Source organism: Myotis davidii, unplaced genomic scaffold (assembly GCF_000327345.1).
Source record: "Myotis davidii unplaced genomic scaffold, ASM32734v1 scaffold147, whole genome shotgun sequence".
NCBI lineage: Eukaryota > Metazoa > Chordata > Mammalia > Chiroptera > Vespertilionidae > Myotis > Myotis davidii.
Window position 1 is genome coordinate 9664151 of NW_006383010.1, and position 26577 is coordinate 9690727.

At 38.4% G+C, this 26577-nt stretch overlaps 1 protein-coding gene across 1 annotated transcript in view; it reads left to right on the plus strand.

Annotated features, from left to right (window-relative positions):
* ENPP3 (ectonucleotide pyrophosphatase/phosphodiesterase 3) overlaps positions 1 to 26577 on the plus strand; it is a 76184-nt gene that overhangs the window by 29094 nt on the left and 20513 nt on the right. Inside the window, exons 11-20 of the mRNA XM_015557843.1 lie at positions 173 to 245; positions 3492 to 3600; positions 5199 to 5327; positions 5694 to 5725; positions 11134 to 11261; positions 18414 to 18480; positions 20280 to 20367; positions 21961 to 22139; positions 23849 to 23900; positions 25101 to 25255. Of these exons, the coding sequence (XP_015413329.1) occupies positions 173 to 245; positions 3492 to 3600; positions 5199 to 5327; positions 5694 to 5725; positions 11134 to 11261; positions 18414 to 18480; positions 20280 to 20367; positions 21961 to 22139; positions 23849 to 23900; positions 25101 to 25255 (1012 nt within the window). The remainder of the gene's footprint in view (positions 1 to 172; positions 246 to 3491; positions 3601 to 5198; positions 5328 to 5693; positions 5726 to 11133; positions 11262 to 18413; positions 18481 to 20279; positions 20368 to 21960; positions 22140 to 23848; positions 23901 to 25100; positions 25256 to 26577) is intronic.

Here is a 26577-nt window from a genome sequence, read left to right on the forward strand (position 1 = left end):
GTTGGAGAGTCTCCCTGCTGAGGTGGACCCCTGGGCCTGGAGGAATGGAAAGAGGCCAGAGAAAATGAGAAGAAGACTGCCACAAAGTTCTAGATTTACCACCTTCCCAGATCCAACCTATAAGCTTATTCCAAGTCAATAATGTCTTCCTCTGTTTCAATTTTACCCTTAGACCCAGTTTTTATACACTATACGTGGAACAGCCTGATTCTGCAGGACATAGTTTTGGACCAGTCAGTGGTGGAGTAAGTTTTTTTTTTTTTAAAAAAAAAACATATAAATGTCATATCATCTAGCCCTAACCTACAAAATAAAATGGTATTCTTTAATTCCCAGTCAATGCAAATAAAGGTATTTGATGTATATACATGTGGAGATAAAAATAGTTAAAAGTCTAAAAAGGCTATCTGCCTTATTAACCATACAATAGTTAAATGTCTAGAAAGGATATCTATCTTATTAACCACATTTTGGCTCATTTAGTAAACACTTATTGAATGCTTAGATGTAACACTGTTATTTCATATAATGAAAACATCAAGGCTAGATATTGCATGTGACAATCTAATATGATTTTTATTTTTTGAATATATTTTTATTGATTTCAGAAAGGAAGGGAGAGGGAGAGAGAAATAGAAACATCCATGATGGGAGAGAAACATTGATCCGCTGCCTCCTGCATGCCTTCTCACTGGGGATTGAGCTCACAACCTGGGCATGTGCTCTTGACTGGAATTGAACACAGATCCTTCAGTCCGCTCTATCCACTGAGCCAAGCCAGCTAGGGCTGCCCATCTAATGTTGCTGTGACCCATATCAAGCTAAGTCACCTGCAAGTCCATGTGGGATACCCAGCTGCCTATTCTTGCCCAGCTCTCTTTATAAGCTCCTTGTAATTAGACTTAACATGCTATTGTCTCAGGCAGAATTATTCCCCTCCTGGATTTCCATGATAACTAAAGTAGACTTCTTAACATTAGTTTTTTCATTATCTAACCATTCTGTTATGCTCTGACAACAGAAATCTAAGTCTTCAATGTTACTTAAAAAAAAAGTTATGTCTTTTCTAAAATCCACTGATATAAAGATGAAAAGGCATTTCTCCACCCCATGGAAACTCATGTAACAATTATCCTGAATTGTTCTCAGTTGGAATGCAAGCATAGTTATTCTGACAGCATGACTACTATTTATCAGAAATGCCTTTTCTCTTTCTTCCCATTAAACCAAAATGAGTTCTAATAGAAGACCCACCCCAGTGATACCACTTTAACCCTTCAGTTGCTTCATAACCTGATTAAGTGTTTAATTCTATGCTACAATGGTATCCCACTCAACACTCTGTTCCACTCAAAACTGTGGCACAGAATTAAACACTTAATCAGGTGATTGTTACAGTGAAGGCTCAGTAACTATCTAAAGCATATTCACCATTTCTCTTTTCCTAGTTGAATTGTTATTCATTTTTGATATGCTTAATCCCTTGAGAGAGTATGCTATAATCTACATTTCTCTGACTCCCAGAATTGACAATAAAAGGCACCATATCTTATTTTTAATCAATGCTTTAGTTTAGCACTCAAATACGTCTTAAGTATATAATTATGAAAAATACTGCAAAGGAAAAGATCAGGGTGCCCTGAGAGGAATTTGAGGAGCTTCTCAACTAGTTGGGGAGGGTGAGGGCTGGGGCTGGTTAGAAAGTTCTCCTCTGAATAACAACAGGAAAAAAGTTCACAAACAGCCTGATCAAGGGTGGAGCTGTGCACACCAGAGAATCAGATAGGATAAGCAATGGACAGACAAAAGGACAGATGGCTAGACAAATACGATAATGGTAAGAATAATAACAGCAGCTAACCCCTTTGTCTGGGCTAGACTTGGGGCTAGCATCCGGTCACTTTCTGGTCAGTAAAATGTGCCATCTATGGAGCGTGTACTTTACAAAGACTCTGCTTCCTTAGAAGCTTGTGATGAGTGAGGTTGCACAGTCCCTTCCCTGCAGGAGCACACACTGCGCTCCGGAGGTGGTCATATGCACAGATGATTTCAAAACTGTGGAGAGTTTAACAGTAGCAGAATGACTGGTGCTGAGAGAGGACGGGTTGGATGGGCTCTTGGTGTAGTAGGGAGGAGTGAGTAGGGTGACTGTGAAAGGGGACATAATTCTGCCATGACAGTAGGTAGAAACTGACTCTCACTGGCAAACCAGAGTGTAAGGTCACCCTAAGAATGAGGGTCAGGAAAACATCTCGAGTTGATGGATTTAGCAGTAGATAAGGATGGTTTGAGTTCAAGTGCTCCTGTCTCTTATGAAAGGTAGGGCCATGAGCATGTTATTAACTTCTTTAAGCCTCTGATTTCCTGGTCTCTACAACTAGAAGTTCCAGTAATACCAGCCATGAATGTTTGCTATGAGGCTTTCATGAGATAATGCACTAAAGCTCTTAATAGAAATTGGCTAGTAGAATTCTTTCTTAAAAAAGAAAAAAAAAAGGCAATCATTGTTATAATAGTACCAAGAGAGATTAAACATTCCCCCTCCCCCCATCCATGGCTATTACACTTGCTTATTCACTGAAAAAAAAGGATAGAAAGTTATTCATTTAAAACTTGTCATTTCAATGTGCTATATTGATAAAGTGTAGAAAAATTTAAAAACACAAAAGAATATGGGCAATAAAATACTCCAATTCACTATTAGAAACAACCACTGTTAATAATACCTTTATATATTTCTTTTTAATGTTCTGTTCGTGTGTGTGTTTACTAAGAAATGCTAACTATATATATTTAAAAATAAAATCAGGATTGTGCAATATGTATTAGTGTGTATGTGTACAATTTGGTTTGAATTTTCTATGTTTGACATTGTAGTGCAAGATTTTCCTAGGCCATTGTGCTTTAAAATTATTTTGTAATGGCTGCCGACTATATCTTCTTAAAGCTGTGGTATAATTTATTTATTTTTGTATTTAAATAAGTAATGTGATGACTATCTTTGTATGTAAATCTCTATTTCTACTCTAAATGATTATTTAGGACAAGTGCCCAGAAGTAGAATTATTAGGTTACAGGACATGCCCCCTATTACCTTTCTGATTACACATGGTCTTATTGTTACAAGATCTTCCAGAATGTATGTACTCATTTAGGTTCCCATAGACGTTTCCACTCCCCAATACTGGGCACTGTCATCAAAACGTCTGCAGTTGAGTCATGGTTGTTGAGGCTGAACATGTTTCTCACATGTTTACTGGACAGTAGTTTATCCTTTGTAGGGAACACAGTTTACATTTTTGTCTATAGAAACTTAGGGAATTGATATTTGGTAAACGTGGTAAACCAGGCACTGGTCTCTGATGTTCTATTTAAAATACCAGCAATTTCAGAGGAGAAAATGTGTTTTGTTTTCACATGATTAGATAATGATTTGGTTTGTTAAACCTTAATTCATGAAGACAGTCTAAACTTCTTTTTCCCCCCCTTAGGTAATTAAAGCCTTACAGTTAGTAGATAACGCTTTTGGAATGTTGATGGAAGGTCTAAAACAGCGGAACTTAGACAATTGTGTCAATATAATCCTTTTGGCTGACCATGGTATGCTTTTTAAAAATATTATGTTTATCATTGATTATATCTTACAAAAAGAGTAGTGATATTTTAAGTTGTCTAAGACCTGGAAACTGTTGAATAAGCCAAGAATGGGTTTTAGATAGGCTTCGATGAATAGAGAGAGGACTGAAAGTTTAAACTTCTAGTTTAATTATTCTAACATTCTTTTGAAAATCCATTCATACACTTATATTTTTGGTAAAAATGGAGTTAGTCGTACTTAATGGATGTGGTTAGATTGTTATTCATTCATTAAAAAAGTGGTTTTTTTGGGGGGAGCTTCTTATTGGTGGGTGATTTGTCCAAATAGATTGCCTATGTTGGCTAGTTTTACCTTGCCCTGTGGGTTTTTATTTATTTTCTTTTTTTAGTTACATAAATACAATTCTATAAAGTCCTTGTCCCTTCATATTTGTCTACTTGAGGCCCACTCTTTGCTTCGGTTAACCTGAGTGTTAAATGACAAGGAACAGCTGCCACACCCTCTGCCACTCACCCAAGTGTAAAGTACTCGGCCGTTTAACAGATGCTTTTCGAGTGCTTACTTAATGCTGAGTATTGTATCAGAGATGGCGTCTGTGAAAGTACAGAAGGCAGAAATGACCTTTTTCAATTGGGCTGGTCAGCACCGTCTTCTCAGAGTCCTCCAAAGGCTATGAAGGAGCCAGGATGGGCGAGGAAGGGAAAAGGAGCATGTTTGCAGAACTTTTGTTTATCTTTTAGAACATTAAGATCATATGAAACATAGTAGTAATTTATTTTTAAATTCTCTAAAAAGATGCCCTAACACTTTGGCCTATTATTTTAAAATTAAAGGAGATAGTCTAATAAAATTAGATAAAAATAAATGTAAAGAATAAAATATTTAAAAAATTTAGATGTTGTTGGAAGAATCTTCAGATGCAATGGTTTAACTTCCAAATTGTTTTTAGAGGACATGCTACTTATATAAATTTAAATAATACACTTATGAGACGTGAACATTCTCTAGCCCTTATTCTCTTCAGGTATTGTTTTTTAAAAAATGCATGCTACTTTTTATTTTAAAATATATCATGTTACCTCAGGGACAAGTCAGATATTGTAAAATCTAATTCGATTTCTACAGAGGATTTTCTTTGAAATTACTTTAATTGATCCACATCAAACAAATGATCTATTTATAGTTCCCATCAAGTCTCCTCTTATAAACCCTTCTCTTCATCTGCCAGGACATTCAGAGTCTGCCATTTATTTTTTGAAAAATACATATTTTTATTGATTTCAGAGAGGAAGGGAGAGGGAGAGAGAGGTAGAAACATCAATGACGAGAGAATCATTGATTGGCTGCCTCCTGCATGCCCCCTACTGGGGATCGAGCTTGCAACTTGGGCGTGTGCCTTTGACCAGAATCAAACCTGGGACCCTTCAGTCTGCAGGACAACATTCTATCCACTGAGCCAAATTGGCTAGGGCTCAGGGTCTGCCATTTAGAGTACGGTAATAGGGTAATCTGTAGAGGTTCTCAGTAAAACTTGGTTTGAGATCTTTAGCATAAAATGTCTCCTACTTAACAGGATCAATATATATATATTTAATTTCAGGAATGGCTCAGACTTATTGTGACCAGGTGGAATATATGACAGATTACTTTTCCCAAGTAAACTTCTACATGTATCAAGGGCCTTCTCCCCGCATCAGAACTCGTAATATACCTCACGACTTCTACAGCTGTAAGTATACAGATGCCTATGGGGGAGCAGGGGAGTAAAACTGAGTAATCTTAGCCCCCTATTCTGAGGATGTAGGGATTGCCAGGCCCGCTCTTCTGACTTCTTGGGAAGACCACAGAGAAGCAAATGAGAAATTGTTCAGTCTATAAAGGCTGTGGTAATACCCAATATTTTTAGGTTACAATAATATATCTACTCCATTCTTAAATGCTAAAATAATTATTTTCTTGAAGTAATTTTTTATTTACTTTTACCAAATCATAGTCATTAATAAATGTTTGTGTCAAATTCATCTGAGTTGGTCACATTTTGTGCAGTTATTAAGAACCCATTGTAATGTGAATTATGTTTTTTCTTTTGAAACAGTTGATTCTGAAGAAATTATTAGGAACCTCAGTGTAAGTATACAATCTCCTAACACATATATTTAAGTTAATGTCATGTCCTTAATCTGGGTGTTAGGACATTTATATTCTCTATTTCTGAGTCCAAAACCTCTGTCAACATTACTTTACATGCATATCAGTTGCTTTTATTTTGGTTGTTTTCCTTTTGAAGTTGACACCACTACAGGAAATTAGTTTGGGGTAACAGTGGCACTGACTCCTAGCTTTCAGTGAATGGGCTGATGTTTCATTCCAAGTGGTCAGACTAGTGAGCTTCAGGCAGCATCACCTTCCACATTTTTTTTTTGTGGGGGGGACTTAATATCAGAACATAGTGAATCATAGAATCCTACAGATCATTTTGTACTGGTCAGAAAAATCATCTCTGCCTTTTAAGTGCAATTGCAACTGCTTTTTGTTGGTTTCCACACCCCAGATTGTAAGAAAATAGGCAGGGCAAATTCCAGAGAAATTAAAGCAATCTGAATTTTTCAAGGTAGAGTTTACAATACTCGGAAAGACCTGAAGATAGTCTTGTGTGGTAGTTTTAATCCTATATAATAAAAGGCTAATATGCAAATCGACCAAATGGCGAAATGACCGGTCGCTATTACATGCACTGACGACCAGGGGTCAGATGCTCAACGCAGGAGCTGCCCCCTGGTGGTCAGTGCGCTCCCACAAGGGAGTACCACTTAGCTAAAAGCCGTGCTCACGGTGGGAGCCTCTCCCACTTCCACGGCAATGCTAAGGATGTCTGACTGACAGCTTAGGCCCGCTCCCTAGACATCCCCCGAGGGCTCCCAGACTGCAAGAGGACGTAGGCTGGGCTAAGGCCCCTCCCACCCCCAGTACATGAATTTCATAGACCAGGCCTCTAGTACTTCTATATTTAAAGTATATTAATAAATATATGTCTGCTATATCCATGTATTCCAACTACTATATTCATGAGTTTACCATTGCTTGGTATGGGGCTAATTATTTTTAAAGTATAGGTGATGTGCAATTAGAGTACAAACTGTCAGGTTGAAATGTGAATGATTATGGATACACCGGGTGAAGAATAACCTTACTATACCTGGAACCCATTACAAGTTTGAAGGAGGAAAGACCACTAGCAGAAATCATAGAAAATCCTTTAGAGCAGTGGTTCTCAACCTTCTTAATGCCGCGACCCTTTAATACAGTTCCTCATGTTGTGGTGACCCCCAATTTCATTGTTATAAATTGAACATAATTAAAGCATAGGGATTAATCACAAAACAGTATGTAATTATATATGTGTTTTCCGATGGTCTTAGGCGACCCCTGTGAAAGGGTTGCTCGACCCCCAAAGGGGTTGCGACCCACAGGTTGAGAACCGCTGCTTTAGAGTGTTAATCACTCCCTTTTTCTCCGACACCTTCAAATATTCTGATCTTGAGTAAGCATGCAAAGCTCTCTCACCCCCTACTGGTGACGGGCATACATGCAGTGTGTTCATGCTGATTATTGCATGAGCAGTTGAGAGTTTGGATTCTCTAAATCCATATATTGTTTTTCCTTTTATCACTCACCTCATGATCTGTATAGCTAAAGTCTTGTTGGTGAGACAAGGAAGGGAAAAATTCAAATAATCCCACTGATGCAGGGGATTGGATGCCATAGGCTTTGGAAATCCATTACATGGTGTGACAGATATGGACTAGACCTGAAAAAATGGACCACCATTACACAAAGTAGTCCATTATTTCCAGGAAAATATTTCTTGTGGTAGTACAATATTCCCAGTACTGCTGTTTCAGGGCCTATACTGAGTTTATATTGGACAAACATAACCAAATACAAACTGGCAACTCAGTGAATTCCATTACACCCTGCATGACAGACAACAGTATCAGCTTTTTTCTTAGGATAAAATAACCAAAATTTCATCCCAACTGTAGTGTCTTCATATGAAATTCTCAAGTGCAAAAGGTAATAATGTACTTCTTCATGGGTTAGCAGTGTACCTCAAATTTTCTCTGGATTTACTCTGGCTACATACTCGCCCAGCTAGGAAAGTGTGACTTGTCAAGTTATCTGTGGTCCTTCTGAGCACATTCTAGTCCCTTGTAACTGAGGAAGCTGCACACTCAGCAGCTGCCAACAAGTGTTTGCCTGGAAGTTGCAAAAATACTGGCTGAGGAGGAAGTAATAATAAATGGAAAAGCAGAAAAATAAACCTAGAAAAGATAGCAAAGTAAGCAAGAAAAAAAATGGCAGTAATAGCTGTGCAATAACTTTTTTCTCTCCCCCGCTTCATTCTATAACATACTTTGTTTTCCTACTTTCTGTACTTCTTCTAAAATTGTTTTTTTGTTGTTGTTCATAGTGCCTTGTTTTTAATATATAATTTGAGCATGAGGTAATAGTGACAGACTTGAAATATTTATGAGATTACTAAGGCTTAAAATAAATGAGAATATAAGAAAGTAGAAAAAAATCATTTCCTCATCTCTGCGTAAGAAACATCCAAACGTGTAGAAACATCCAAAAATGACAACAGTTGCCAAAAAGCAAACTCTCAAGTGCCTCAGAGAATAGCAGGGTTGACAGTTTCTTTTATGATTTGAAATTAAGGAGGGAAATAAGGATGATTGCAAAAAGGTGGGAGAAAGCAAAGCAGAGATTGGATCACAGGATAGTTAACAAGGTTATGTGTTCTCTTGAGGATGGTTTTGTTTATTTCAAAGGTGTGTTAAGGGAGATGCACAAGAACAATGGACAGGGCTTGCCTGAAACACCTTTCACTAAAGAATTTATATGCCTGGGGAGTGACTACCATCATGACCTATCCAATTAGGAATTTATGATTTATTACAGCACCCCTTATGATCAGATCACCCTGTGAGGTGACTTTCTGTAGAACTCCTTTTTCATCCATACCTATAATTCTTTTTATTTTATTTTTTTATTGATTAAAGTATTACATATGTGTCCTTATTCCCCCAGTGCCCCCCTCCCCGGTGTCTTTGTCCATTGGTTGGGCCTATATGCTTGCATATAAGTTCTTTGGTTGATCTCCCTCTTACCCCCACTCTCCCTGACCTTCCCTCTGAGGTTTGACGGTCTGATCGATGCTTCTCTGTCTCTGGATCAGGAAAACAAATGTCTTACTTTAAAACACAGCTTCATGTCAAGTCCCCTGACCTCCTCCAACAAAGGAATTCTGCAGTTGCCACTGTGACCACCACACTGGGGACAAGCTAGACATTTCAACGGCCAAACTCATCAGTCTCTACACCCGTCACCACTCCAGCGCCCCCTCCCACCTTCACCCTCTGTGAGTCCCTGCTCACCCCCACGCCCTTTCCTGTACCCAATATGATGCCACTGCCCTTATTAGTGACTTTGAGCATGTTTTCATATGTCTCTTGGCCTTCCTTATGTCCTCTCTCGAAAAGTATCTATTTAGGTCCTTTGCCCATTTTTTGATTGGGTTGTTTACCTTTCTTTTGTTAAGTTGTATGAGTTCCCATATCTATATTCTTTATCTGAATTATTTTTTTTCTTCTTAAAAAGGTCATATGGGAGAAAAAGTTCCTTCATAGTCTATTTCTCATTACCTCATTTTTTTTTTCATAGATACCAGTTTGATTTTTACATATGTTTAAAATATGCTAGATACAGCAGCAATAATTAAAGAAACAACATTAATTCCTAATTTGTGAGAAATTCAGAATATTTTGCAAATAGGGAGACTACTAGATCTCAAAACCTACTGAGTTGATTTGAAAAGTAAGCAAATGTGGGTGATTTAAAGTGTAAATGAGTCAATAGTGAAGGGATTTTTGGTGCAATTAAAGTAATTTTTAAAATTTTTACTTATTCTACTAGTGTAGTATATATTTTTCATATGTAATTTAGGCTCAAAAGTACCATTGTAAATCTAGACTTATATTTATTTTATCTCAAAAAAGGAAGGGAAGTTTATGGTGTGTAAAGATAAAGATATATATAAAACTTAGAATATCAAACAATATAATTTATATCACATTTTTAATTGTAATCTAAATATTGTTGCAATAATATAAATAATAATTAGGGAATGAGACCACATTGATAATAGTTTTAATATTCCTATTGTATTAGCTAAGCTTGACTCTTCTTGTGTATTTTTAAATATGTTGTCATTGATTTCAGAGAGAAGAAGAGAGCGGGAGAGAGAGAGAGAAACGTTAATGCTGAGAGAGAATCATCGATCAGCTGCCTCCTGCATGTCCCCCTAATGGGGACCAAGCCCAAAACACTGACATGTGCCCTGACCAGGAATTGAACTGTGACCTCCTGGTTCATGGGTCGACGCTCAACCACTGAACCACACTAGCCAGCAAATCTTGTTTTTAAAAAGTGCTTAATAAATTGTTGAAGTAAAATTGTTGAATTAGCCTTCACAGTTTATGTGACATGAAGAAATAATTTATCTGCAACAAAGAAGTGTTGGCAAGGATGTGGAGAAAAGGGAACCCTCATGCACTGTTGATGGGAATGGATTGGTGCAACCACTATGGAAAACTGTGTGGAGGTTCCCCCCAAAATTAAAAATGAAACTGCCCTATGATCCAGCAATTCCACCCAAAACACTAAAATAGAAGAATATATGCACCCTATGTTCATTGCAGCATTATTTACAATAGACTGAACCCAGGACTTCTTCAGATAAGACCCTGAAGAAGACTTGGAAGCAGCCCAAGTGCCCATCAATAGACGAACGAATAAAAAGGTGGTGTAATATAATGGATAAAAAGGCGGCGCCCCAACAAATGTATACTCACTTTGAATAATTATTAATTCCAATGGATTAAATCTGAAAAGAAAGAAACATCAATTCAACTATCAGAAAAAAAGTTTGTATACATTTTTTTTAGGACACCCTCTATAATGGAATGTTACTCAGCCATAAAAAGGAATGAAATCTTACCATTTGCACAGCATGGTTGGCACTAGAGAGTATTACACTAAGTGAAATAAGTCAGTTAGAGGCAGACAAATATCACACGATTTCACTTATATGTGGGATCTAAAGAAAAAAATAAACACATGAACAGAAATAGAAACAGACTCATAGATACAGAGAACAGACTGATGATTGCCAGATAGCAGGGGGCTTGGGGAGCTGAGTGAAAAAAGGTGAAGGGATTAAGAATTACGAATTGGTAGTTACAAAATAGTCATGGGGATGTGAAGTACAGCATAGGGAAGATAGTCAATAATATTGCAATAACATGTATGGTGCCAGGTAGGTACTTGAAATATCGGAGGGTAGGGGAAAATCACTTTGTAAAGTAGATGATAGTCTAACCACTATGCTGTATGCCTGAAACCAATACAAAGTGGTTTTGAATATAAACTGGCATAGAAAAGCAAAATTAAATTTTTTTTTATCTGTTTTTCAGTGCCGAAAACCTGATCAGCATTTCAAACCTTATTTGACTCCCAACTTGCCAAAACGACTACACTTTGCCAACAATGTCAGAATTGACAAAGCTCATCTTTTGATGGATCGCCAGTGGCTGGCTGCGAGGTTTGTGTGTCCCTTTACTTATAATACCTTTAACAACTATCTTTCATTATGAAGTTACTTGACCTTATAACCCTGTTATTGTGATCACATACATTTTTTTTTGAGCATGACATTTTCATGACCTTTTTATATGCTACCCAGAAGTTCTGTATTTGAAGTGAGTGTTATTAGGTTGCTGATTTTAGCTTCCTAATCTTCATGATATAGATGAGAATGAGAAAGGAGGCTGAGATGGTTCATTGATTGTTCCAGAGATTGTCAGTACCAATACATTCTACCCCCCCCCCCCCCCCCACCAACCATGGTCTCCTTTAGGCAGCAGATATAAAGATGGTATCAGTTGTCTCCCAGGCTGGCTCTTTAAGATATTTGTCATCTTTGTGGCTTTTGCAAAAGAACATGTTTATGGCTGTAAAGGCAAGCCAGTGATTGGCTATTGCATTTCTTTTTCTAGTTATCATTGTAATTCATGTCGATCATTGAGCCTTTGCAAAATATGTGTGTTTACGGAAAATAAAAATCATTGCATCCCCAAATAACCAATTCATTGATTTAACATGATGTTACTGACACTTGCTTGTGTCAGACCCTGTTCTGGGCATTTGAGATACAGAAATGATTCCTGCTCTCTTTGTCAAATGGAGAAGACTGATTGATCATCAGCCAGTAAACAAAAGATACACACTTTCTGGTAGTTTAATGTTTCCTACTTAAAAATTTTATTCTAGCATTTTTGCCAGGTGTGTAAGTGGATATAAAGAGAATCAGGGTCATATTATGTTTTCTGGACTATCTTATTCGTTGTATGCTACATAAAGCCAGGGGACATGCAGAGGACAGTGAGAATACTGTGGCTGAAAGATGTTTAACAAAGAAAGAGGAGATGAAGGGAGAGGAGGGAGTTGGGTTCTAATATAACTGTGTGCAGGACGAAGAACTGGAGATTTGGCCTAGCCTAATTTTTTAAAATACATTTTTATTGACTTCAGAGAGGAAGGGAGAGGAAGAGAAACAGAGAAACATCAATGATGAGAGAGAATCATTGATTGGCTGCCTCCTGCATGCCCCCTACTGGGGACCGAGCCCGCAACCAGGGCATGGGCCCTGACTGGGAATTGAACCGTGACTTCCTGGTTCACAGGTGGACGTTCAACCACTGAGCCATGCCAGCCGGACAGCCTCCTCTATTTTATAAGGTGCTAGAAAACCAAGCAGGTTCATTGCTAGGCCAGAGAGTGCAGTTTCACACCTGGTCACTGGATGGCACCAGGCTCTTCTTGATGTTAGAATATCTTAACCTCTGTGTGCCTCAGCGGACTATACTGCAGCTCAGAACAGCATTCTCTAAATTTTAGAGTCTAAAAGAAGGATAACATATGTGTACAAAGCTAAGCTTTACTAATATTAAATATATAGGATTACTAGTAGTGTATGTATGTTCTATATAAATAAATATACGTCCAGATGTGGGTAAGTTCTCCAAATTGTTATCATTAGGAGCAGGGGTCCTCAAACTACGGCCCGCAGGCCACATGCGGCCCACCGAAAACATTTACCCGGCCTGCAGGGTGTTTTTGCCGCCGCTGTGTGCATAGGAATTTGTTCATAGTTTTTTTTTTTAACTATAGTCCGGCCCTTCAACAGTCTGAGGGACAGTGAACTGGCCCCCTGTTTAAAAAGTTTGAGGACCTCTGGTTAGGAGTATGAGATCAAAGAGTTAGGGAGACCAAATGAGAAAGGGCCCATCCATCCCACAGCATGACGTATGGGTTATAGAAGGAGTCCAGCCACCAGAATACTTCTGGGTTTCATGCATGAATACCCAGTCTCAAATGAGAGTTTTGTCCATTGATTTTATTTTTTTTAAATATTTTATTCATTTTTTTTTTTTTTACAGAGAGGAAGGGAGAGGGATAGAGAGTTAGAAACATAGATCAGCTGCCTCCTGCACACCTCCTACTGGGGATGTGCCCGCAACCAAAGTACATGCTCTTGACTGGAATCGAACCTGAGACTCTTCAGTCCGCAGGCCGACGCTCTATCCACTGAGCCAAACCGGTTAGGGCTGAGCTTTGTCCATTTAATAGCTAGCAGCGTGATGTAAAATAAAAACCGCAGCAGGAGAGTTCAAAACCAGGCTCTGCACCTAGCTTCTTGTGAGAACTTGGACAAATTAGTATCCCAGAACTTCTTCTTTCTCACCTGTAATCCAAAAGGACCCTGGTTTTATTATTCTCTTGCTATTAGCACACCAATTAAACCAACTTAGATTATAAAAAAAATGCTGAATACAGCCCAAACCAGAACAACCCAGGAGTCTCGTCTGAAGAAGTCCTGGGGGTCAGTCTGTTCCCAGTGCTTAACACCTGAGTCTCAGACTACCGGTTTTCTAAGTTAAAGTATGCATCTTTAGTTACAGTGTTCAAAATTTGGTAACTAGATTAGACTCCCATTTCAAAATTATTGCAAATCTCATCATTTCAGTGTATCTATTTCATTCATCCTCCTCCTCCTTCTCATCATCATACTTATTTTACCCAACATGTGTTAATGTTTTATTAATTTGGGAAAACCCAATTATTTGAAACTTAGTTGAAGTATTGTGAAAGTACCCTTCCAGAGAACCATGAATAACTGTGTATTGGGAATATTTGCTGGAAATAAGCCTTATATTTATTAGAAGCTGACAAATCTGTTGTGTAGATGTGTATGTTTCCCCACGTCCCGCGTGGTTCAGCATTCAGGAACTGGAAGAGGGCCGCACACAAATGAAAGAGATGAGACAAGAAACAATAATTTGGAAATTGGGGGGCCAGGCGAGAGCCCATCCCAGGAGGATGGACTCCACTTGTGCTCAGGCCTTGCCATCATTTTATTGAGTTTGGCATACTCCCATAGCCCTTAGGCTGGCAAGTTCCAGTAACAGACTATCTTATCAGTAAGGATTTGCATGACTATCTGGTGGGGAAGTTGCTTCAGCTACCATTGTCTCCACTAAACAGTGGGTGCGTAGCCCTTACCTTTGCCAGGGCTTCAGGGGTCACCAGAATTCCGGGCTCCTTGTCCACACCTCTCTGCTAGAGAAGACAATAGGCAGCTTCCCACAATCTGTCCCAGGCACCTTTCTAAGAAATGGAAATAGGACACAGTTCCCACACTAAAGGTCTTAGCCCAGGTGGGGAGGGCGACCACAGCTGTAATCAGGTGTAACAACTGCTGCACTAGGATCAAGCCCACGGCACAGGCGAGGCCAGAGAGAGCCAGAGAATGCTTCCTGGAAGCGTGATTCCTGCTCTGTGTTTTGAAGACTTGGAGTGAGTTAGTCTGAATGTGGCCACACACAGTGGTTCCGCCCTGTGCAGTGGTGCAGTCTGTGCATTGCAAGAGGCACTCAGCCAAGAAGATGGGCGCAAGCAGCTCACCAAGCCCTGACATGGGCTGGAGCTGGAGGAGGAGAGAAATATTTCTCTTTGCTGGAAGGCATCTATCTGCTTGCCAAGCTCTGAGCACTGCCAGGCTTTGTCTTCTCAGAGGTGCTTCTTTCTCTAAATGCTCAGCAGCAGCCCAGGGGACAAGAAATGGCAGAAAAAACTAGACTTCAGCAATTGCAAGTAGTCCTGTGTCGCTAGGGCACTGGGTGGAATGAAGCTGCCTTCTGCATGAAGGACCTTATCTGACATGACTAAGGAGTGTGACTTTGACCCGGAAGAAAGAGACCACTGGTAAATACCAGGTGACTGGAGGTGAATATTGTGGAATTACATTTCAGAGAGCTCACTGCCGCAGCCTATGGAGGAGGATGGTCAAGTGAAGGGGCAGGGTGGCAACACTGGTAACTCATTATCAGAAAAGTAATTTTAGTGAACTCATAACTTACTAGCTAGTACTAGTTCATCATATTCTGTCCCACATTTGTATTCATTAAAACACAATCCATTTGCAGCAGTGATAAATAGCGTTAAATAGGATTAGGGGTGTGTGTGTGTGTGTGTGTTTATAGGAAGATTCTGAGTCACATAACCAATTAGGAAATTTGTTCAGATGGGAGTTAATGAGGGATCCAGCTTAGCAGGGTGTCAGCAGAAGTGAAAGGGAAAATGTGCAAGGTACTATAGGGAGAGGTAGGACTTGGCACCTGGGTACCGTGAAAGAAGTCTTTCTCGTTTCCCATTTGTGTCAGTACCCAGCTGTGGTGGAGACTTCGCCTTGATCTCGACTTTATTAATTAGACATGAAGAAAATTAAAAAGAATTTGTTCCAAAAGATTTTAGATAGTACTTGGAAGTTCAGCTAAATTATGACACATAAAATCAACTCATCTTTTCCAAATGACAGCTTCCATTTTCCCAGATGTCATTTCCAGAGCCAAATTAATGGTTGGAAACATAAGCAGAATAGTTAGATGAACAAGTTTTTAAAGTTTTCACTTGCAATAGGAAATGGGGCTTTTTAAAACAATATTTTTTAAAAATATATATATTTTTATAGATTTCAGAGAGGAAGGGAGAGGGAGAGAGAGATAGAAACATCAATGATGGGAGATAATCATTGATTAGCTGCCTCCTGCACGTCCCACAGTGGGGATCCAGCCCACAACCTGGGCATGTGCCCTGCCTGGGAATTGAACCGTGTCCATAGGACAATGCTCAACCACTGAGTCATGCTGACTCAGCTCAAACAATATTTTTTACCTTTTGGTTCTGAATAAAGATTTGCAATACTTACTAACGTTTTCTAATTGAGTTGGGTTAAGAGTAATATTAAGATTACTCTACACAGATTTTTCTGAAAATAGGTAAGTAAAGGATCACTTAGAAAATTTTACCAATGACTTGGTTCAAAAGACCTTTTCTTTCACTAATGAATAGTCTAGCTTCCCACAGAGAATTAAAACCTTAATTATTACTAGTCAGTAATTTTGGGGGGCCAAATATTTATGCAGTAAGGATAAAAATAGTTTTTAAACAGCTTTTACCTTAGACCAGCGGTTCTCAGCCTGTGGGTCATGACCCCCTTTGGCGGTCGAACGACTTTTCACAGGGGTCACCTAAGACCATCCTGCATATCAGATATTTACATTACGATTCATAACAGTAGCAACATTATAGTTATGAAGTAGCAACAAAAATAATTTTATGGTTGGGTCACAACATGAGGAACTGTATTTAAAGGGCCAGAAGGTTGAGAACCACTGCCTTAGACCAACAATTTTATTGGAATTAACTAAGGTAAGGACACGATGTGGCACTTTATGGTAATCAAATTTAAACGTCTTATAAATAGGACTCCTCTTGCCTCCCCATTCCTGGTATTACTTAACGTCTTTCTTTTCTCTATTGGGTAAAATTGAGTGTGGCCTGCTCAGTGTTGTGATTTATTTTTTTATCTTAAGATTTATTTTTATTTAAGCTGAGTGAGAGTTACTTATGACTTTTTAAAAAGTTTATTTTTTTAAAGATACAAATTAAAGTCCTCTCAGCTGATCCTACAATTTAAAACCAAACAAAAACATTGTGTGTGTGTCTGTGTGTGTGTGTGTCTGTGTGTGTGTGTGTGTGTTAGAAAAATGTATTGGAGGTGGGGAGTGGGAAAGCAAATGAGAGAAATCCTTTTTTTAAAAATGTATTTTTATTGATTTCAGAGAGGAAGGGAGAGGGAGAAAGAGACAGAAACATCAATGATGAGAGAGAACCACTGACTAGCTGCCTCCTGCACGCCCCCCACTGGGGACTGAGCCTGCAATCCTGGCATGTGCCCTTGACCAGAATCAAACCCAGGACCCTTCAGTCTGCAGGCCAACACTCTATCCACTGAGCCAAACCAGATAGGGCTATGAGAGAAATCTTTTAAGTATTTCTTTCACCTCCCCTTTAGAGTTCTAATTTGAACCAGCACAAAATTGTTGCTTAAAAAAAATCAAAGTTCATGGATTGCTATATCATTTTCTTTCTTTTTTAAAAAAAATATATTTTATACTGGGGACTGAGCCTGCAATCCTGGCATGTGCCCTTGACCAGAATCAAACCCAGGACCCTTCAGTCTGCAGGCCAACACTCTATCCACTGAGCCAAACCAGTTAGGGCTATGAGAGAAATCTTTTAAGTATTTCTTTCACCTCCCCTTTAGAGTTATAATTTGAACCAGAACAAAATTGTTGCTTAAAAAAAAATCGAAGTTCATGGATTGCTATATCATTTTCAATATAAATACTAACTTAAATAAAATTACTGATACTGCTCAATTCAAAGATTAAAATATAAAAATTTAGGCAAAGAAACAAATTGAATTTGAATAGTCATTCAAGTAATAGAGCAATAGTGTATGGAAGAAAATCCCAAAAGTTAAAAATAAACTCTGAATTTACAAAATATATTGGCTTGTCCTTACCAAGTGTTATAATGAACTTGCCTTGAGTATTCTTTACTCATACTTTTATATTATTTTCCTAAACATCTCTGCCATAAAATAGGAATCAATATTTTTTTCCAGCCCTAGCTGGTTTGGTCACTGGATAGAGCATCAGCCTGTAGACTGAAGGGTCCTGAGTTCAGTTCTGGTCAAGGGCACTTATCTCCATTTCAGGCTCCTCCCTGGCCCAGACCCTGGTTGGGGCACATGCAGGCAGCAACCAATCAATGTGTTTCTCTCACATTGATATTTATCTCTGTCTTTCCTTCTCTCTTCCACTCTCTCTAAAAATTTATGAAAAAATATCCTCGGGTGAGGATTAAAAAAAAAAAAAAAACAGATGTTTTTTTCCCCAGTTCCAAAAATGTGTTTCTAAAACAAAGTAACATATTAATCAAACTATTCTTAATAACACAGGCATTAATGTGTAAATGATCAGGTAAGTATGAAGACAAATTCTTATTTTACTCTAACCCTTTTTTATTACCCTTTGTCAATATCAAAGAGGCAAATGCTTTTGACTTCTTTTTGTAGACCCTGGAATTCTCCTTCCTTCTCTTCTACTATACTGTTTGTTCCTCTGGGGTTATGAATTTGAGCATAAAAAAACTATATTTATGCTGTTGTTGACAGAAAAATTTACTCATATAAATGCAGAAGCTCCATGAAAGTCTACTAAAGCCAAGTTTGCAATAAGATCATATCAATACATTATCAGAGTGTAATACTATTATTTCTTTATAGGAGTAAATCAAGTTCATCCTGTGGAGGAGGCAATCATGGTTTTGACAATAAGTTTAAGGCCATGGAGGTAACTTGCTGTTTGTTTGTTTGTTTTTGTTTTTGGTCAACAAATATTAATTGAGCACCTACTTTCTGATAGCCAATGTTCAGGACTCCTGACTACATCTATAAACAAAACCAAAACAGATGAAGATCCCTGCCCTCAAAAGCTTTCTTTCTAGATAATGGGCATAATAATGGAATATATTATTTGGTATATTAGGGGATAAGTGCTACTGGAAATAAAATATAAAGCAGAGTAGGTTAAAATTGGGGGTGTTTCATGATGCCATGGGGGCAATATGCAGCTGAAAATAAGGTGGATAGGATAAGATTTATTGAATTGGCACTTGAACAGAGACTTTAAAAAGGTGAAAGAAAGAAAGAAACTTTCAGGGGACAGGTGTCCCAGGCAGAGGAAAGTGCAGTGCAAAGGCGGTTAGGTGGGAATGAGTCTGATGTGTTGGGGGCGTGAGAGCCTTCGTAGACTATTGCAAGGCTGTTAGACCGTGGCTGCAGCTGATTGGAGGAGAAGAGGTGAGAGTTCAGTTGGACGTGTTTAGTTCAAAATATGCCTTAGACATCTAAATAAAGATATTATGTAGGTACTTAAAGAGAAAGTCTATCCAGAGATGAAAATGTGAATTCTAGGTATATAAACTATGTATAGAGATGTGACTAGATAAGATCCTCAGAGATTAAGTGTAGGCAGAGAGAAGAACCAAGAACTGAGCCCTACACACTTTCACTTGAAGAGCTTGAGAGAAAAAGAATTACTAGCAAAGAGGCCTAGAAGGAGAACCAGTGAGGAAGGAAGAAAACCAGGAGCATGTGGTGTTCTAGAAGCCCGGGAAAGAAACTACTCGAGGAGTCCAGGGGTTAGAGCAGCCGGTGTTCCCTCACAGGTAAAACTTGATGTGTGTAAACTATTGTCTTATCTAGTTCCATTTGTAATACACACACACACACACACACACACACTCCTACACTCCTTTCCAAATAAAGAAAAATGTGTTAGGCTCTTTATGAATATACTGCCTCTTCACATTGTCATGATGAGTTATATGTTTTGGTAAATATTTTTTTAAAACCTCTGGACACAGAGCGCTTCTCTGTTAGTTAGGGCACCATTTGATAAATAAGTTAATTCAAGAAAAATCTATACTTCCAATTCTTTGCTGATTATCTTAGAAAATTATATATAATCCTGTGACCAGAAAAGAATTGTTCATATATGCTTGATACTTTTATTCTAGTTATTTGCAATCTAAAGCAATTAGGTCTGTTATAAATAATGAAGTTAACATTACTTAACAAAAAAAAATAGATCGTTTCACCCTAAAAATAAAAGGGATAGATATTTGAGAAATCAGTGGGTTAGTACAAATTGTGCCAAAAAAATGTAATCTTCAGAAACTTCAACATTTTTGTCAAGTATTAACATATTTGAGCAATGATAGGAAAGGACTATGAAAGAGATCTAATGGCATATGATGAATTTCTAATTTATATTGTCCAGATGTTGTAGAATTGGGCTGGCTTTGATTGTCCAATGTAGCTTATATTCTCCTGGTCTGTTGACATATGAGGTGCTGTGGAAACAGGTAGCTTTAGAAAAAGTTTACACAGTATAGATTATATTTTATTGGGGTTGGTACCGCTTCCAGGTGGAAATGATATAAAAGTAATTTTTACATCTGAAAAGAAACACTTATGGAGGTGTATATACAAGCAGGAGAGCTATCACGAAAAAACAATTGTGTCACTTCCAACATCTGTTTTTGAGTTTAAGTTGCATCTAGTAATAATAGAATTATTGCCACCTAGGCTATCTTTTTGGCACATGGACCCAGTTTTAAAGAGAAGACTGAAGTTGAACCATTTGACAATATCGAAGTCTATAACCTAATGTGTGGTAAGTACATCTACATAAATTCAATAGAAAAATATGGCTATAATTTAAATGTATTTTGAAATTGGTGCTAAATTGAATTCCAGAGGTGGAGGCTGTGCACTATGTAGACAGAAAGGAGAAAAAATGAGGAAGAATTATTTATTATTCAGAGCTATTCATCCTACGAGTGAATTCTTTCTTTCTTTTTTCTTGTAATGCTAAACATTAGATCTCAGGAGACCAGCTTTTCTGTTAGTTAGGCACTAGATGAAAATTGAATAAAACTTAGAAGAATAAAATGACTCAACTTTTCAAAGCAGGAAAAATACACTTAGAAACATAAGTATTTTCTTGCCGAAACCGGTTTGGCTCAGTGGATAGAGCATCGGCCTGCGGACTGAAGGGTCCCAGGTTCGATTCCGGTCACACTTAGAAACATAAGTATTTTCTTATAATTACAGAGAGAATGTTTATGACATAAAAGGAAAGTAAGAAAGTCCTATTTGGATAGACACTTATAATTAGATTTTAGGGAATCTAACCTACATTCCTGATTACATGCTTACCTCAGATCATTGTATTAACAAAATATTTATGTAGGTAAGGCAATAAGTTAGCTTTAAGAATTCAGAAATAAATATGCTCACAATGCCATTCTTTTTAAAAAATATATATATATACTTTTATTGATTTCAGAGAGGAAGGGAGAAAGAGAAATAGAAACATCAATGATGAGAGAGAATCATTGATCGGCTGCCCATACACCCCACACTGGGGACCGAAGCCGTGATTGCGGCATGTGCCCTGACTGGGAATCAAACCATGACCTCCTGGTTCAGAGGTAGATGCTCAACCACTAAGCCATGCCCCTGGACGACACTATGCCATTCTTAATCTTACCAAGGCCTATGGCAATTGAATATGACTTAGAACCCAAAGCATATCCATTTAAATATAATGTGCCATTGCCTTAGCAATTTAAATTTTGGGTCCCATGCTGAGTGTGTGGTCAGGGCTGCTGGCCCTGTGTGGGGAGGGTCCAAGGGAACCAGGTGGGCTTCCAGCTCGCGGAGAGATTTGTTTGGTCATTCTCAGCAGGAGCCACGTTAAAGCTATGTTTGTAAAAATATTTGTGTATTTTGCTTGTATAGGAAACAATTAGAGAACAGTAGAGTTAAAAGCTTTTAAAAAGTACCTGTCCTTAGAGAATTTTCACATAAGTAAGCATACTAGAAGTAAGATCACTTCACTTCTTTAAACTTGTTTTGCCAAAAGTATAGATTTTTGTGCTAGAAAACCATACCCTGGTTTTCTAGCACAAAATAAGGAACGAAGTGATCATTGTAACAGTGATGCTTTTCTTTGGAGAAACGGAAACATTCCGGAAAGTTCCCGCAGCCCATCCACAGCAACGGTTCCTATTCTCTAGAAAGACTAGGTGGCAGAAACTGGGGGACGAAAGTCAGGAAACCGAGTGGCATCTGCAGCTTGCAGCTGCATCACAGCAGAATTTATTAAAGGAAGCGGACAGTGGATGCTTGTGTTCTCCCGTCTCCCACACAGATGCTGTTGCCTTCCAACCTAAATCTACTTTGAACTTCTTTTTCAAAACAGATCTTCTGCACATTCAGCCAGCACCAAACAACGGTACCCACGGTAGTTTAAACCATCTTCTGAAGGTGCCTTTTTATGAGCCATCCCATGCGGCAGAAGTGTCCAAGTTGTCAGTTTGTGGCTTTACTGTTCCACTGCCCACAGACACTCTTGATTGTTCATGTGCAGCATTACCAAACGTAAGTAATAACTTTATGTATCTGTAAGAATGTAAAGGGGGCAAGCTAATCTATGAGCAGGGGAGGAAGCTGTCAACCAGGTTTGTGTGCTAGCCCGGATATTGCCTAGATAAATCTACGTGGGTTCATCTGGAAATGAGAGATACACTGCAAGATTAAGTACGTGAATTTGCTTCGTAAACTGGAAAGCACTATTTGGAAGTTGTTAATTCTCTTGTGAGCTAACTGTCCCTAACCATTGAAAACAGTAGAATCTTGAAGCTCTCTTGATTTCCCTCCTAAATCATCTCTCTTCTTATATTGTAAGAATCAGATGGTCCTGGATGGTTATTTAGAGCAGAAAGAGCAGGGAGGGCACAGGGATGGTGATCTGGGGTAGGTGCTGTGGAGTTTACTCCGCCAAACGCCTAGCATTCAAAATGGGAGGTAACAGTGAGAGCTGTCCTTCAGGCAGTACTTGGAGGCTGGCTGACAAACGGCACTGGGAATTTCATTTTAGTGGGCTGGGTGACTTGCTGAGTTCAGGGGCAAAACTTTAGATCCCAGGAGACTTTCAGCAAAGGGAGATTCCAGTTCAAGGAAGGAGCCCCAAATGCTCAGAGTCAGTACAGGAGGTTAAAATGCAAGGAGCAAGCCTATCTGTGAGAATTAGAGCCCGTGGGCGGGGCTAAGATTTCAGAATGGAGTGGAAGCCCAGTTATTAGGAGACTATGAAGCTAAAACGAATGTCAAGGGGCCAAGTTCAAAATGTGGTTGTACAGCTAAATAAACCACATGCTGCCTCAGGTAAGAGTTTGTAGCCAGGAGTCAGCAAAAACTTTACATTCTCTAATCCTCAAAATAACATTACACCACATAAGTAAATAAATACACAAATAACCAATAAAAAGAGGCTTCAAGGGCCAAAAATCCAGTCAAGCTTCCCAATAAAAAGCAAACACACAGCAAAGATCAGAATACAAGTGTGGGCTTCTTACCTACTACTTCAGATAACCTCAATGGAATTTCACTTAAAATAATCCTATATAATAAAAGGCTAGTATGCAAATTGACCAAACTGTGGAATGACCAGATGCTATGATGCGCATTGACCTCCAGGGTGCAGACGTTCAACCCAGGAGCTGCCTCCTGGTGGTCAGTGTGCTCCCACAGGGGGAGCACCACTCAGCCAGAAGCTGGGCTCACACCTGGCGAGCGCAGCGCTAAGGGTGTCCAACTGATCACTTAGGCCAGCTCCCCATCAGTTGGACATCCCCTGAGGACTCCTAGACTGCAAGAGGGCACAGGCCGGGTTGAGGGAATCTCCGCCCCCCTCCCCCCGCCTCCTCCAGTGCATGATTTCGTGCACAAGGCCTCTAGTAATAATCATAAAACATTACAAAGCAGTCACTTTAGTCCCCATTTTAAAGATAAAGAGGCTCAGAGAAGTTAGATAAATTGTCCAAGGTCACAGAAGCTTGGTCTACCTAACTGCAAGGCCAAGTTCTTCTCTGTAAAGCTCTTTCCTATTCAAACTCCCACATAACAGTATTCCAAGGAATAGTACTATATTTCTAAGTGGCAGAATTAGTCTTTAAATTCAAGTTAGTCTGGCTTCTTTGTTCAATAGTAAAGCATTCATGTGATTACTGCAGAAATAATTTTGACTACCTTCTAAAATATGAGTTACTATCTTGACTGACTTTTCCCCCTACCACATTATCTTGCAGAATTCTGCTGTAGAATGGGTGAATCAAAGGCTAAATCTCCCTCAAGATGCAGGTAAGTGACTAGAATACATGTTAAGTCTTTGGTATTTTGACCTCACAAAATACAATATTACCTTTTTGGAATCCTTCAAAAATAAGCTGACAGGGACTTTTGTTCATAAAGATTGTATTGCCAATGTAAAGAGGAAAAACAAACAAACCCAGAACTATTAACAACAGTAGTAACCTGGGCCAAATCATGTGACCTCGCTGTGCTTCCATCTCCTCATCTATAATGGTATTCACTTCATGTAGTTATATTAAAAGAGTTAATTCATGGAAAGAATTTAGAGCAGTGCCTGGCCTAGAGCAATGTTATTATTACCTAATATCCTTTAAGAGTTCTTGTAGGCCTGTTTCATCAATTATAAAATGGAGATACCTACTTTATAGAGTTGTTTTGAAGATTAAATGAGTTAATATATGTGTGCCCTTAGAATAGTGCCTGGCACACAGTAAGAGTTCAGTAAGTATGCTGGTTGTTTGATAATCTTATAACCTGTTGAGTGTTATTCCACAGCACAAATACCCCATAGGTTTTTTAAAATATCAACAATTGATATAATTTTAGATTATAATAACAAATAAGTAAAACTAAATACATTAGGATATACCTATCATACAATTCCAATATCTTTCCTATGATAATTATTAAAGTAGATCCTCTTTGTCATAAAGTTTGTACTTTTGAGTCTTTATCTCTTTAAATATGTCCTGTGAGCTGTTAGCTGAATGGCTAAATTACATATCTAAATCTTAGTTTTGTTATCTGTAGAATAGAATAATAATCCTCATAGGATTGTTATAAATATTAAAAGAGATTAAAGCCCAGCTGGTGTGGCTCAGTGGTTGAGCATAGACCCATGAACCAAAAGATCACTGGTTCGATTCCCAGTCAGTACATGCCTGGGTTGTGAACTCGATCCCCAGTAGGGGGCAGGCATGCAGGAGGCAGCCAATCAATATTTCTCTCTCATCAATGTTTCTATCTCTCTATCCCTTTCCCTTCCTCTCTCTCTAAAAATCAATAAAAACATTTTCAAAAAGAGGTTAAAGATGTAAAATATTTTCAAAAAAGAGGTTAAAGATATAAAATATTTATCAGAGTATCTGGCACATAATAAATAAGTCATCTGAGAATGGTAGCTATTATGCATAGAAAGAAGCATTTGCTAATCTCACAAACATTTTTATTTTGTTGTTTTTATTTTAGTAACAGCAACAGAGAAACTAAACTTGCCATATGGGAGGCCCAAGGTTCTGCAGAAGAACAAGGAGCACTGTCTCCTTTATCACAGGGAATATGTCAGTGGATTTGGAAAAGCTACCAAGATGCCCATGTGGAGCTCATATACAGTCCCCAAACCGGTGAGGTCCTGTGTCCCTTGATCCACACAAGCTGGGAAAAATATGTAGTTCTCTAATGTCTTAAGACTTAAGTTTTGATTTTTGGTAGAGAGCCCAAAGGGATTTCACTGGCCTGTGTTTTGTAAGAAAATGCCCCAGGTATTGTTTAAAGGTATTTATAGGTACTGTGTGGGTGCAAAAGAGGAACACATTGTGCTTTGACTGGAAAAATTGTTTATAATTTCCAATTGGTAAGGCAGGTAGAAAAGATTTCAAAGAGAAGCAACAGGAAGTACAGAGGCACACTATTCATTTCATGTATTCTAAGTACAGGGTGGGGAAAAAGTAGGTTTATATTTGTTTGTATGGAAAATAATGCAGTAATTAACAAATAATAATACTACAAGAATAAACTGTGTTTTGCATACTCACAACTATAAACCTACTTTTCCCCACCCTGTATATGGTGGGTGTACATAGAAGGGTGGTAAAACTAGATTATAAAAGCCTTTGTATTTATTTGATTATTTAACAGATAATATGCTCTCTGCTGTGTTCTACAAGTAGCACAGTGTGAATAAGAGGTGATTCTTCCCTGAAGGATCCCTCACTCTAGTACGTCATACTAGATTTACATGTACAGGTGTTCTCTCTCTCAGATCTCTCCAGACAGGTTGAGAATCCAGTTGTTTAAACCCTCTTCCTTCTTCACTATTTGGAAAACTCATTTTCAATAAATGACAGGGACATTTTACTACCACAGAAAGAAAATACTAGATCTCTACCTCACACCATATACAAAATTAAATTGCTGCTAGATTTATAGACCTAAATGTGAACAGAAAATCTATATTTTCTTTTGTGCATATCTTTATAACCTTAAGATAGAGAAGGAGTTCTTAGGGCAAAGAACAAAATACAAAGGAAATGGACTAATTTGACTATATTAATGTGTTACAAAAAGACAAAGTTATGAAGGGGACAATATATTTGCACTGCATCTAAGAAACAAGATGAGGATCCAGAATAATAAGTAGGCTCTAGAATAGCTAATAAATTTCTACCAATAAACAAGAGAATAAGTATCTTAGTTAATAAATGAGCAAAGGATATGAGACAAGAAAGTAAACCTCATTAGCAATCAGAAATGTAAATTAAAGCAAAAGTCAAAGTCTCTCAAAAATCAGTTGAAACAATCCTTCAGAGCAGGGATAGTTTTATTTAATACTAGAGGCCCAGTGCACGAAATTTATGCACAGGTAGGGTCCCTAGGCTTGGCCAATCTGTGGGGCGACCAGCGGGGCGATTAGGCAGGCCCTCTATTGGCACCCGCCTTGGCCGGC